The sequence below is a fragment of the Dermacentor variabilis genome, chromosome 6 (genome assembly GCF_050947875.1).
Source record: "Dermacentor variabilis isolate Ectoservices chromosome 6, ASM5094787v1, whole genome shotgun sequence".
Classification (NCBI taxonomy): domain Eukaryota; kingdom Metazoa; phylum Arthropoda; class Arachnida; order Ixodida; family Ixodidae; genus Dermacentor; species Dermacentor variabilis.
In genome coordinates this window covers 154,198,810-154,212,209 of record NC_134573.1, presented here as the reverse complement: position 1 = coordinate 154,212,209, position 13,400 = coordinate 154,198,810, and the positions used below count along the sequence as shown (strand labels likewise).

Sequence of the window (13,400 nt, the reverse complement as noted above, 5' to 3'; positions counted from 1 at the left end):
GTTCTGAATGAAAAATTATCAATAGTTGTGTTAAATCATGGCTCGTCCCAAATATTTCTTTCCTCTTTTTTTCTAATATAATACATAACTGCTTTTTCTTGCACACTAGAATTTTTATCTGTAAGCGGTAATTTCCGAATAGTAAGTCTCCCTCTCTTTGTCGGTTTCGCTTAATTAATGGCCCATCCCCTGCTGTAGGAATGCGCCACAGACACTCAAGACAACAAAAACAACAACTACAGTGGAGGAGTAACCAAAAAACGCATCGAAGAATTATACATAAGCCCGATCGGAAGATGAATTGTTCAATTCAATAGGTAGTTTCTCGACGTAGACCTACTGAGATATGCCACTGGGTACACTTAATAATTAGCTATTTCGGTTGATGCTACATGAGGCGTGTGGGTGCTGTGACGTTCCACCACCGGGATGAGCCCGCGTTAAAAACTACATTAAATCACTTGCGAGGACCCGGACTATGCACTCGTGTCAAAATAGGCCCACAAATTCGGAACCTTCGATTACGCTGTCTCCTTTACCGACACAATTTACTTGGCCAGAATGCTGTCTTCGCAAATTTAACGGGGGGAGAGAGAGGGGGGGGAGGGAGGGGGCGAAGAATCACAGCAATTTCACTTTAAATCTATATAACAATCTCTAAACGCTGTGAACGCCCTGAGGTGCATTCACAGCGGCGATGGCGTGTATTCCAACAAACTTTATAGTGTCACTCTGTATATAGTGTATGGATAGAAAACTTCTATATTGTAGTTTTTTGTTTTGTTTTTTCTTAAGAAAAAAATATGCAGAGCCAACGCACATCTTGGAATCTATACGAAGTGAAGCTTTCGTGAAGCTTCACTTCACGTATGTATGTACGTATGTATGTACGTATGTATGTACGTATGTCAAGCTCGTGCTTGACATACGTAAGGGAACTTAGGGCGCGCGCATGTGCTCTCGCCCACCCATACTGTGCATAATTACGCACGCAGCGATCATGTCAGAGCTAGCTGGCGCTGGCAGAAGTACATATGTGGTTAATTAAATTAAATTAAATTATGCGGTTTTACGTGCCAAAACCACTTTCTGATTATGAGGCGCGCCGTAGTGGGGGACTCCGGAAATTTGGACAACATGGGTTTTTTTAACGTGCACCTAAATGTAAGCACAATGGGTGTTTTAGCATTTCGCCCCCATCGAAATGCGGCCGCCGTGGTCGGTATTCAATTCCGCGACCTCGAGCTGAGCGGCCCGACACCATAGCCACAAAGCAGCCACGGCATATATATATATATATATATATATATATATATATATATATATATATATATATATATATATATATATATATATATATATATGGTATTGTGGTCTAATGGTTAAAGCATTGTGCTTGGGGGGACTGAGGTTCGATTTTTTATGTTTTTATGTGAGCCATTCGGCAAAGCTGCAGCAGTAACAAGCTGCAGCCACGGTCAAGAAAGTCAGAGATGGTTCGTGAATAAAGCTTCGCTTTAAAAAATGGCGCCTCATGGCGCATGCCGCAGAGCGAATGATTTGTCAGTACCGTGCAATGTGTCGCCGCGCTGCATGCAGATATACACGGGATAATTTTTTTGGGGGGCCAGTAATAGCAAAGTTTTTTTTACGTAAGAGCGGTTCCTAATTGTATAGCATTGGAGTTCCTGCCACTCATCAAATCGATTGTCGTGATAACGAGACGGCAGCCTTTGCGATAGCCATTCGCAGGCGGCATTCCGCGAATAGTTGTATGATATTTAAGTAGGACTGGCCTGCAGCCTCTTAATATAGTACACCGGGTGTACGGACCGATTGAAGGGTCATTAACACAAGACAGTTCAACTCAAAGCGTTCGTTACAGCAGTACACTGGTACAGGGCGATCGTCAGTTGGTCGCACTCCCCGCTGTCAATTGGGCGCTGCTTATAATCGCCATCCATGCAGTTGACTTCGCTACAATGACGTCCCACTCCAGTCCGCTCAAACTTGTCTTTTCTTTTTCACCCTTTGTCGAACTCACAAACCAAGTATAGCCAGCACAAGTACATGTCACAGATAGACCACGCACGCACGTCGCACGGTGGTCGCAAATCCGCAACCGTCATTTCTTTGGCGTTCGTGAAGAGTAGTGCGCAATCAGGTGGCTGTCACCTCGGCTTCACTCGCGCCGCACTGATGTCCGTGCGTCAGTACCACCAGACACGTGCAAGGAACACGACGATGCCGAGGGAAAGAGGGCCGGCGATGTGCAACGGCCGCACTAGCAGCACGACAAGTCCCATGAAGGCCAGGGCCAGGAAGGGTAGGTCTGACCACTTGACCCGAGCCAACGACCTCTATAGTATTGGGTGGAGAATGAAAGACACGTCGACATTAAAAGAACACTAAAGAGGCATATTGAGGTAACCGAGGTTGACTGGCTACACTTTGGCAATATTAATTCATCAACTTGTGTGGCTGTTCCCTGGTACGCGGGATATTAAGCCCAAGGTTCTCGGGGAGGCCAAACTAAAGCCCAATGTTGCAGAGGACTAGCCCAGTTGGATAACGGACAACAAATGCGCTCAATCATTGCTACAGTGCCAGCATCACACATTGCTTCATACGTTTATTCGACGATCTTTTGTTTACTTTTTTACTACAATATATACCTTGCGGGTAAGCCCCATAATTTAAAAAAAAATGTAGGTCACTCTTAACACAGTGGAAGCTTGATATGCCAAAGGTATGTGCACTTGACACGAATCTAACTGCCTTTCGTAGTTGTTGGAGAGACCAAGGCACCCAGACATTTAAGAGGCACTTAGGAGAGATACGTGAAGTTATATCCTAGGGTGGGCCGATAACGCGACTGAAATGTTGAAGAGGTTAGTCTTGACGCCACTAGAAGATTCATGAGCCGGAAGAAAAGCGAACACCAAAGACGGGTGGCGACGCCACCTTATAGCATTCCCGCATCATCTCTCCTTGACGTTATAGATTTTGACAGCCTTCACTCGGAGCTCTCCGATCGTTCATCGATAGACAAGTTTCAACTGCGCTCGAAAGAAAGCAGACACAACCCGCGCTGCCTTTTCAGAACATTTCTTTAACATGAAATGGCTCAAATACGCGAGAGATGCTGCGAAATCCGTGACCTCAAATTGACGTCACGGCTGCATCGGCTTGAGCTATAAATTCAACTTTAACGTTTGGTGCCCGAGGCCCATATTTGCAAAAATGTTCTTGCACTAGAACTGTTTGTAAAAGCAGTGTCAGCCAATCTTCCCGTTGGAGATATAAGCGAAGGTGGCCGGTCACTGGTAAGCAGAACTCCCGAACGAAAAGCTTTGTAAAGTCGTTCCCTGTTTCCTTCGCCAATAATCGGCTGCTTTCAAGGGTACCCTTTTGGGCGGGGCCAGCCCACAAACCCAGGCTGGTTTTGTGCAGTGTATACCTCTGACCGACCTATGGCACACCCGGGGAGGTGTCGACAGTCTTACCTGTACAAAATTGCGAAGGCTAGTCATGACGTCAGGGGCCGTCATCGTTGCGTTTAGGTGGTGTTCCTATTATCCTAATCAACAGCAAGTGCGCGCAGTGGATGGGGGTTGAGTGGTCGGCTGATTGGACATTACTGAATTGGAGCGACCCACTATACGGTATGGGCCGAGAACTGGGTTGCAGGATGGGTCGAAAGTACAGAAAATGAGATAATTGACGTTGATGACATACTATCACAGCAAAAACAAAGCGAATGTGGTCAAAGTGTTGTATGATGTATAATGTATAATGTATAATGTAATGTATAATGTATAAATAACGTATTTGCACCCACGATGGGTAGGAAGGGGGGAGGGGGGCTATTGGCCACCTTGTGAGAAATCTATTTGGCAGACCATATTTATACATTACTTCTGTCCACATCGTCGCCACTCATAACCTCCATTCTCGTCCCTTGCCTTTATCCCATCGCAGTGTAGCGGGCTATAAGAGTCATCATCATGCCGACTTATCTGCCACTTTGTAAACAAATTATTCCTCTCCTCTCCATGGTTCACCGCAAAAGCAACACGAGGGGACCTCATCTTCCAGCTAACTGACTTTGTAGTAGAGATTACAGACATTATACAAGCAACAGAAAGCAATCAACGCAAGCGGAAAATGAAAACTGCCTTAATAATGTTAGAGTGGCAGAGGTAAGATACGGTTTCGGTGATACTACTTCTTGTTTACTGGCGCAAACCCCGAACGGATAATTCATTGCGATTCGCGTAAACCTCTCGCATAAACAAGCGACGAATGGCAGCTGCATATGTTGGAAAGAAAAACAAGCTTCGAAGCATTATGTTGAATGCACGAAAATTCTAAAGCAATAAGAGAGAAGAAAGAAAGAGCATGCCTTTAATACCACCAACCTGTCCGTGCTGACTTGTCAGTAACCCGGACAGCAGACGGCTGAGCTAACCAAGCATTGATTCAATAAAACAAAACTTTCTTAGCGCTACTTCCCGCGCTATTGTGTCCGTTTCTTCTGCATGAGCTCTATCAACTGCACAGGTGCGCACTGAGGTCTCATAATCTTGTACCGGCTTATAGTATACAGTGCCTAATTCTAAACACACGTCCTGCTCCCTATCGGCATCGTTAGCCCTCATGAGTATCTCGTATGATGTACGTCAGCCGCGAAGTTTGTTGAGAACGTGCAAGCCGTATTCTATTGACTGCGCTCTGGCGACATTAGCCATAACACGCGTTGCGAAACCAGATATAGAAGTGGGCATGCGCGGCTAACATTTACGAGATGTCTTTTCTTGCCCTGCTGGTAGCTTCATGCTCTGACAGCTGCTTTGGCCGTGCAGGAGCGCGTTCTAACAAAAAAAGTGTCCTGACCTCTACATACATCACAGCCACGAGAAAACGCCGCGATGCTGCGCAGGAATGCAAGTAATGCCCGGATGACTCAGCCAACTTATCTACTCTGTTTGTGTCTGGCCAAGGACCATCATCGGGCGCGGACTGATGGACTGCCGCGTTCTGCCAGAAAAGTAGGTTACGCCCACCATTCACAAATCAAGCCAAGAAATTTTACCACCGTAATTCGTGCACTTCTGTTGCACAAAAAAGATAATAATTATTCGGCTTTATCACGTGCCAAAACGAGCTGTATTATTACGAAGCACACCGTAGTGCAGGGCTCTGAATTAATTTTCACCATCCAGGGTTCCTTAACGTGCACGAAATGAACGGTAGACGGGTGTTTATTGCATTTCGCCCCCCGGGATTTCATCCCACGCCCTCGGGCTTCGCAGTGCAACGCCCAGCGCGGCGAGTTGCCCTTTCTGTTAGGTATACGCCATCTAGTTATGTACATACGGAGACGAGGAAGAGGAAGCTCGCGCTGGCCGTGGCCTCGCGCGGCTGGGAGAAGGAGCGCGCGTCGCCGGCCCGTCGTGCAGTAGCAGCAGCAGCACGCCAGCCCCAGGTCGCGTCTGGAGCACGGAGGCCGGCACCTCCGGCTGCTCGTCCTCAACCGTGCCCGCCCGCGGCAGTGGTGCGCAGCCCTTCGCCAGTCGCCGCTGCAACAGCCCCGCCGGCGAGCTGGCGACCGTGTGGCGAAAGGGGCCTCCCAGCGGCTCCAACTGCTCGCGGCAAGACGGCGGTCCGGCCCAGCTCGGCCGCCGCTCGTCGCAGGTAATGGTTGTCACGTGTGTGTAGCGCCACGGTGCCGGCACGACGGCCCCCATGCTAGTCCTAAGGGCCGGCGGCCGAACGAGGGAACGGTAAACGATAGGCAGCATTGGAGAGATCGTATCTCCCTGCCTGACGCCCCTTTATTGGGAATTTGTTTCTTTCTTTATGGAGGACTGTGGTGCCAAGGGGCCAACTTGGCCTCTTGGCTGCGAGGGCGGGAATTGTGTTGTGCTTTACCCCTTTGTACGCTTTGTACAGGGGTAAGGCATTCGTGAAATCGGCCTAAGTGGTGTGGGCGCACTTAATCGGTCGTTACGGCACCTGGAAGAGTAAAGCGCTGAAAGTAAAGTGCTATGAGTTGCCGGCAGTTGCGCCCTTATAGCTGAAACCGAACGCGTGCATATCCTGCCGGCATATTTTCACTAAATTGAAGCAACTGAAATTGTCACAAATGATATAAACGTCGATTGATCGGTTGAAATTGTCAAAAAAGTTACCCAACCTAACCTGGCACAGACACCGTTTGGTCATTGCCCCGACTACATGCAAGCTGCCCGGCGAAAAAAGCGGGAGGGGTGGGGGGTGCGTAACGCGCCGCAGATCATAGGACGCTGCCTGCAACCCTTTTCCGAAGCTCCTGTGGCGCCTGCCGACAGTACATCCACTGACAGACGGATGACAAGCAGTGGCGACATTAGCAGCAGTTTCAGCACGACATACATAATTCCTTGATGTAACGCTTCTTTTATTCTTCGACGCCCCTTGCTATCTAGAGTCAGTACAGTCCCGTCTGCTCGGTCGCGCTTTTGCCGTTTAAAGTGGACCGATCCCACAGTTCAGGGGGCTGTAATGAAAAGTGGGCCGATACCAGAGAGGGTAAAGTCGATGTCGCACGTGCCTCGTGTCTTATAACCAGGCAGGCAGTTAATAGCCATGCTGCAAAAACTTGAGGTGCAGAACACGATCAGTATTATATCGCTGAAATCAACAGCGCCCACGAAAACTTCGTTTCGCTTAGCTTCGAGACACGTGCGGCGGATCTGCACTTCTCTTCTTACTTTTTTTTTGCACGACCGACGCAGAGGCACCGGTGCCGGTGCAGCCAGTGCTGTCGCGACGGGTCGCGGGAGAACCACAAGCGCCTGGTGGGCGCGGCGCGCAGCTTCGACGACCTCGAGCCGCACCAGCCGTACCCCCACTGCCGCAACGCCAGTCGGCGCCGGCACAGGAGCGCCAACCGAGGTCGCTACGGCAGCAGCCACAGGTTCGCGACGTCGGACGACTACCGCTGCGCGTCGGTGTCGCCGCCCCCCTCGCCGGCGGGTGACAAGCTCTGCCAGTCTCACCCGTCCTCCACACAGGTGAGCACATGCGGGAGAGAAAAACAAAAAACAAGAGATGCAAGTACAGGCGGCACTAGAGGAGGGCAGGGAGGGTGCACGCCCCCCCCCCTCCCCGCCCCGCCCCCCAGTGTTTCCTCCGGCTACTCCTCATCGTTTCCGTTTCACCACCTTTGAAGCATCATCATCATCATCATCAGCAGCAGCAGCAGCAGCAGCAGCAGCAGCAGCAGCAGCAGCAGCAGCCTGGTTACGCCCATTGCAGGGCAAAGGCCTCTCCCATGCTTCTCCAACTACCCCGGTCGTGTGCTAATTGTGGCCATGTTGTCCCTGCAAACTTCTTAATGTCATCCGCCCACCTAACTTCCACCCCCTGCTACGCTTCCCTTCCCTTGGAATACAGTCCGTAACCCTTAATGACCGTCGGTTATCTTCCTTCCTCGTTACATGTCCTTACAACTTTGAGTGCCCGATGATGAATAATGAATAATCGTGTCTGGCCCCCCGTAATGGAGAAATCCTGGCGCCGCCCTCGGAGGAAAGAATGCGAAAACGTCAGGACCGCGAGCAGGCTGGATTGTTGCGCGATGGGATAATCAATAGAAGGCAAGGGTGGCTTACACAAGAATCGGGTAATGTCATGAGCAAATTATAAGCCTTTAACATAACCCACTGCGTACGAGACCGTGCTGTGTGTGCTGGAAAGCCGTGCGTCTTTGAGGCACCTCTTGACCCTCAATAATAATATTATAAGAAAAAAATTAAGGGGCGCTGTTGCGCGCCGCTATACAGGGTGTTTCAGCTAACTTTAGCCAGAGTTTAAAAAAAGACGACGTGACCAAATACATGTTCCCAACTTTTGTATGTAGTGTGTCACACTATATTTTCTATTTTGCTTAATTAGATTATTAGTCGAGATTAAATGAACCAACTTCTGAAGCAACAAACTTAGGGAAAAAAATTCTATTTGAAAGTTGTACAGCGCTTTGCAAAACGTACGATTAGACTGTTTCTAACTTTATATCTGTTAAGCATTAGTGTTCTTCAGCTTACTGCGGTTGCACGCGAAAAGAAAAACAACACGTGACATCGCCGCTTGCGCGTAGTAATTGCACTGCTCCCAAGCGTTCCGCGCACACACGAACATAGCATTTAGCCGGGTGTGCTGCCGCTGCGTGTGCTTATCGCTATCATTAACCGCCGTCCGCAGTAAGCTGAAAAACACTACAAATCGTTCTACAACATTCCAATCGAAATTTTTTCCTAACTTCGTTGCTTCAGAAGTTGGTTAATTAATCTTTTCTATCTAATCTAGCAAAATACAAAAAATAGCGTGATACACTACATACAAAAGTGAGCAACATCCATTTGGTCGCATCGTCTTAGAGTGCATCGGCATATTCTTAACTCTGACTAAAGTTAGCTGAAGCATCCTATATATACATGGTCGCAAAATCGGAGGGACGGTGACGGAGGCGAAAAACAATATGAGCGTGCGCGGAAGAAGAGTCCACGAAAGCGATCTGTTGCATTCCTGTAAAACTCGAGTCCTGCCAGGGTTGTACGATCACCCTTGCTGCACCAGACTTACCGCAGTATATGCAACATCATTTCAATTTCTTCCGTGCTATTTATTTTTCTTTGTTTCTTTTTCTGCGCGAGTGGTACAAACCCTGCTGAAGGAAGATGCGCTGCATCAATGGACATCCTGTATGGCAGTGGCTCAAGCAGTCAACCCGTGCTGAAAGTGACCGCGGGAGAATGAGACTCTGGGTACAGTGGCTAGAATGGGTACTCCGGGAAAGCCCCGTCTGAGTAGCTCGACACGGCGAACAGTGCAGACGATGGGATGTGCAAGACAGATGCACGTTCGTGCCACTATAGTCCCATTGGCTGCACAATTCGTCATGTTGAACATAAACCAACCAGTCCAGCCTGAAACTCTCGTGAATGTAATGAGTTTCTTTCTTATTCGAGGGCTAAATTTGCTAAAGCGATCATCATTGTCACCTGCCCGATTACCCGCTCACTCCGAAAGTTCATCTGCTATAGATTATAGTTAGACGTTAGCTAGACGTCCGTTAGAAAGGTGCGCAATCATGCATGTATACCGAGCATCTACGCATGAGTGGCGATGAGGCCACGTTTGTCCATACTTTCCTGCACTATAAACACTGAATCAAATATGTCGGAAAAAGCGGACGTTCTGTAATATTCACGCTGTGGCAGCAGTGCGTTCATGACCCCATGAAAACTCCCGGTCGCGCATTTTTGACAGCCAAGTTAGCCAAGAAAAAATAATTTTGTCCCATGGTATACTATAGGCGCACGTTCTTGGTGCGTTCAGATATAATATGCGTGTCCTATGTGTCGAGCAGTAAAATTAATTTGTCAAACATTCTAGCTATACAACAAAACGGGTGCCACCTGGAGAGTTCTATATATCTATAGCCTAAACTTGTGTTGTTAAAGACATTAACCAGAATTCTTCCAGGTATCGAAACTTGCCAATCTATAGGACTGATAACGTAATCAAAATCTATTCGATGAATAGAATGCAACTATATCCTCCCCGCCAGTCCTTGTTGATATAAGTGTGAAAGTGTAATAGTGTATTCCGGTACTGAATAAACAACTTCAGCAACAAGCCGGTTTCCCCGAGAAGCTTTTCGAAAGTGCGTGGCGCATGCTTGCGATATAGATAGCTTGCACAGACGTCATTGCTGCCGCCATGTTTAGGTGTTAGCAAGTCGTGAAGGAGTGTAATCAAGAAACATGACAGCATCACGGTGGTGGGCCCATCTTGTGTCAAACGACAAATCGATAAGTGATAAACCGGTGAAAAACAGTCACCGTCAATAGCCAAAACAATGTGCTCGTGTTAATACAATGCACTGACGTCATCATGGCCACCATGTTTGGGTACTAGCGCAGTGAGAGCTGCGTCCGTGACGTCACATGAAAACTATCTATATTGGCGCTATGTGTTCGGAAATATGCCGTTCGCGGAATGTTTTCGGCCGAAAGTGCGCAGTAACGCCTGCGGCGCGTCGTGCAAGTGCCGATCACTCCCGCCTCTACCCTCGCGCAGTTCAAGGTGGTGCTCGACGTGCGGCAGTTCAACCCCGAGGACCTGACGGTGAAGACGTGCGGCAAGCACGCCGTCATCCAGGCCGTGCGCACAGAGGACCGTGGCCGTAAGGGCATCGTCGTCAAAGAGTTCACGCGCCGATACCTTCTGCCGGACGGCGCGGACTCCGACCGCGTCTCGTGCTCCCTCACCGAGGACGGCTTCCTGACGGTAGACGTGCCCATGAAGGACCCGCCGCTAGTCGAGAACGAGCGGGTCGTGCCCATCACCGTCATACACGGCAGCAGCGGCGCAGGTGGCGCAGTCGGCCAGCAGGGCGGTCAGTCGCTGGTCTCGGGACAGCAGCCGTGCCAGGAGTACAAGAAGAACCAGTCCTACCGGAGACCCTCGAGACTCAGTCTGCACTCGACTGACGACATCGGCTAGACCGAGCGCGGCAACAGATCACTCGCGTCGATGACAGGGAGACAGGTCTATGCGGTCCGTAATCATCAGTCGAGTGTCACGGACGACTACAGCTTTGACAGCTTGAGTGTGCTCAGCTGTGTGCGCCTGCTTTGATCCTCTTGACCCACGGCAGTTCCGCGTCGACGTAGGAGCAAGAAAATGACATCAGACAAGACACCTCATCGATGACAATTACTTCGCCTTTCCCCACGCAGAGCCATGCTAACAACGCTACGGCACCAGAAGTCCCGATACACTGGGCAGGCGCGGAGTATCGTTGCCCAAGCAACGAAAGCGAGCGCTTACTCGTCGTTCCAGCAGCCTCAGCTTGATGCTGGGACTGGACGCTGACGTTTAATCACGCGGAAAAATAAAATGCAGTGAATAGGGACCTGCTACATGTATACACGTGATCGACGGATTTGCTCTTATTCGTTCGGGTAGTCCGTAGAGAAAACTAAACTTGATTGTTTAGTTTTCTCTAAAGAAAGGAGGCATCATGCGTAACCTGCGGAATCATGATGCCTCCCATCTTTATTACCGGCTATGGTATCTGCTGAGGTTGTCGACCTCTTGTGCGCTTTCTTAGCAGCTAGAGCTTCGACTTTTCAAGGTGCGCACGTCAGTCTACATGCTTCCAGGTACTTTCTGTTGTGTCAACCGCTTCTTGCAGAGCGTCTTGCTGTTTACCTGTCGACCCTCCCGTAGTCCAGATGGTGAGGTCGTCAGCGTATATTGCGTGACCAATCTCTTCTATTTGCTTCAGTTGCTTGGGTAGCGAGCTCATCGCCAATTGCATCGGCGAAATGACAGAGCCTTGTGGCGTTCCCTTTCGCGGTATGTCAAATTTCTGAGCGTAAGTTGCCTATCCCCGCTGTGGCTGTCCGTTCTTTCAGAAAAGCTTCGATGCAATATATTTTTTCGACGCAGTTATATACGTTGAGGTATTGCAGTATGGCTTCGTGTGACACGTTGTCGAAAGCCCCTTTCACGTCAAGTGCGAGGATGGCTCTTTTGCTGTCCGCGTCCAGTTTGTCGAAGGGTTTTTCCTTGACCTGCAATAACACGTCCTGCGTGGACAGGTGAGCTCTGAATCCGAACATGGTGTTTGGGACGTGTCCGTTGTCTTCGAGATGTTCGATCATGCGGTTGTGCACCATGTGCTCGTAGAGTTTTCCAGCCCATGAGCTGAGAGATATAGGTCGAAGGTTCTGCACGCTGATGGGCTTGTTGGGTTTAGGTATCATGGTTACCTCGGCATGTTTGCATTCCGGTGGCACTTTACCGTGTTCCCAGCACTCGTTGATGTATTTTAATAGCGTGTCTACAGAGGGTCCGTCAAGGTTCCAGAGTGTCTTGTTTATTCTCTCGTACCCCGGTGCCGTGTTGCGGGTGAGTTTGCTCAAGGCCCTCTCGATTTCTGCTTCTGTGAAGGGCCGATCCAGTTCTATATTTGGGTTGCCTCGATACTCGTCAAAGTGCGAATCTACAGTTATGTTCCGCTCCGTACCGGGAACTTCTCCTTCTCTTCTTTGATAATGTCTTCCTCTTTCCCCGGGTGGTTCTGTATGAGTCTCTGCACTTTCTGTTTTGCGGCGTTCTTGTTTTCCTTATTTGACATAAGATTTACAAATTTATTAAATGAAGTTAGACACGTGCCACACTTTTCGGTGCTGGCTCCTGTTATCGCCATTCTCCACTCGAAAGGTATCAGACATCACCTTCGTACTGGCAACATTGCTGACTATAGACGTCTTACACCAGGCGTCCTCCTGATTTGGAATTTGCATTTCGGCTTAGCTTCTGAGCGGTGTACTGCATAAACATGAACTTTGCATGAGACTAACGTTGTGGCGGATAAGCATAAACATTACATGAGACTACACGTTCCATTGAATGCAAGTAAGTGCAATTGCACGCATCGCAGTTAGTCGATCCGCTTCACTAACTTCGCGTCACGATACCATGTTTTGGAATCAAGAGTTCGGTTGGGTCGGCATTCTTCTTTTTACCTCTCCTCGCAGAATTAAAATTGACCTAAAATTGTTACTGCTAACGATGTGTTGGCTATTTTAGAAAAAAAAAACGTATCTGCCATAGAGTAGCTCGCAACTGAGGACCAGGCGGGACGCAGGGTTACGTTAACGTGCGATTGTTCTGCTCTCACCTGCAGTGTATGCTTTGATTTTCGAAGCCTCTATCCAAGAGGTAGATTGTCCAAACAATGAAAAGTAGAATGATTGTCTACAAAGAACGAAATATGGGAGAAAATCTAAGAGAGGTATTTGATGAGGGATTATGCAAGAACTCCGAAAAATAATTGAGAGAACGTGACAGAAAATAGCAGGACAGACTTCACCCTATAGCAACTGCTCTAGGATGCTACAGCATCCCATATCCTCTGCTGGATGCTCCTACTAGACTTACGAGTGGTGTGTTGGAAATTTACCCATGGCTGCGACCAAGCTGTACAACTCCAAACGATCATAAATTTGGAAGTCATGCAAAACGCCAGATGATGGAAGAGAGAGCTCAAGTAACATTTTTCACAAGAGCGTAAAACGGTGGAAAAAAGGGAAGAAAGTGGTGTATCCGTAACACTTCATAACATTCAAGTCTGACTACTGTATTACGCGTTGGTATTAAATTGTCTGAATTGTTCTGATTTTTAATCTGATTTATCTTGTTGTTGTTGTTAGCGTAATGCCACCTTAGTCTGGGCCAATCCCCAAGAGCGGGTTAGTGACTTCTTGTTTACAGAAGTTCATCATTATCATACTCAAAAGTTCGAAATGACATGACATGACATGACAAGAACTTCATTG

The 13,400-nt window shown here is 48.5% G+C and overlaps 1 protein-coding gene across 1 annotated transcript; it reads left to right on the top strand.

Moving 5' to 3' along the window:
* The first annotated feature begins 2,268 nt into the window (after nt 1-2,268).
* LOC142586331 (uncharacterized) lies at nt 2,269-10,959 on the top strand. The gene is made up of 4 exons (XM_075697580.1): nt 2,269-2,326; nt 5,384-5,697; nt 6,780-7,058; nt 10,129-10,959. The coding sequence occupies exons 1-4, from the start codon at nt 2,269-2,271 to the stop codon at nt 10,552-10,554; spliced, it is 1,077 nt and encodes a 358-aa protein (XP_075553695.1). The 3' UTR covers nt 10,555-10,959.
* Nucleotides 10,960-13,400: the final 2,441 nt, after the last annotated feature.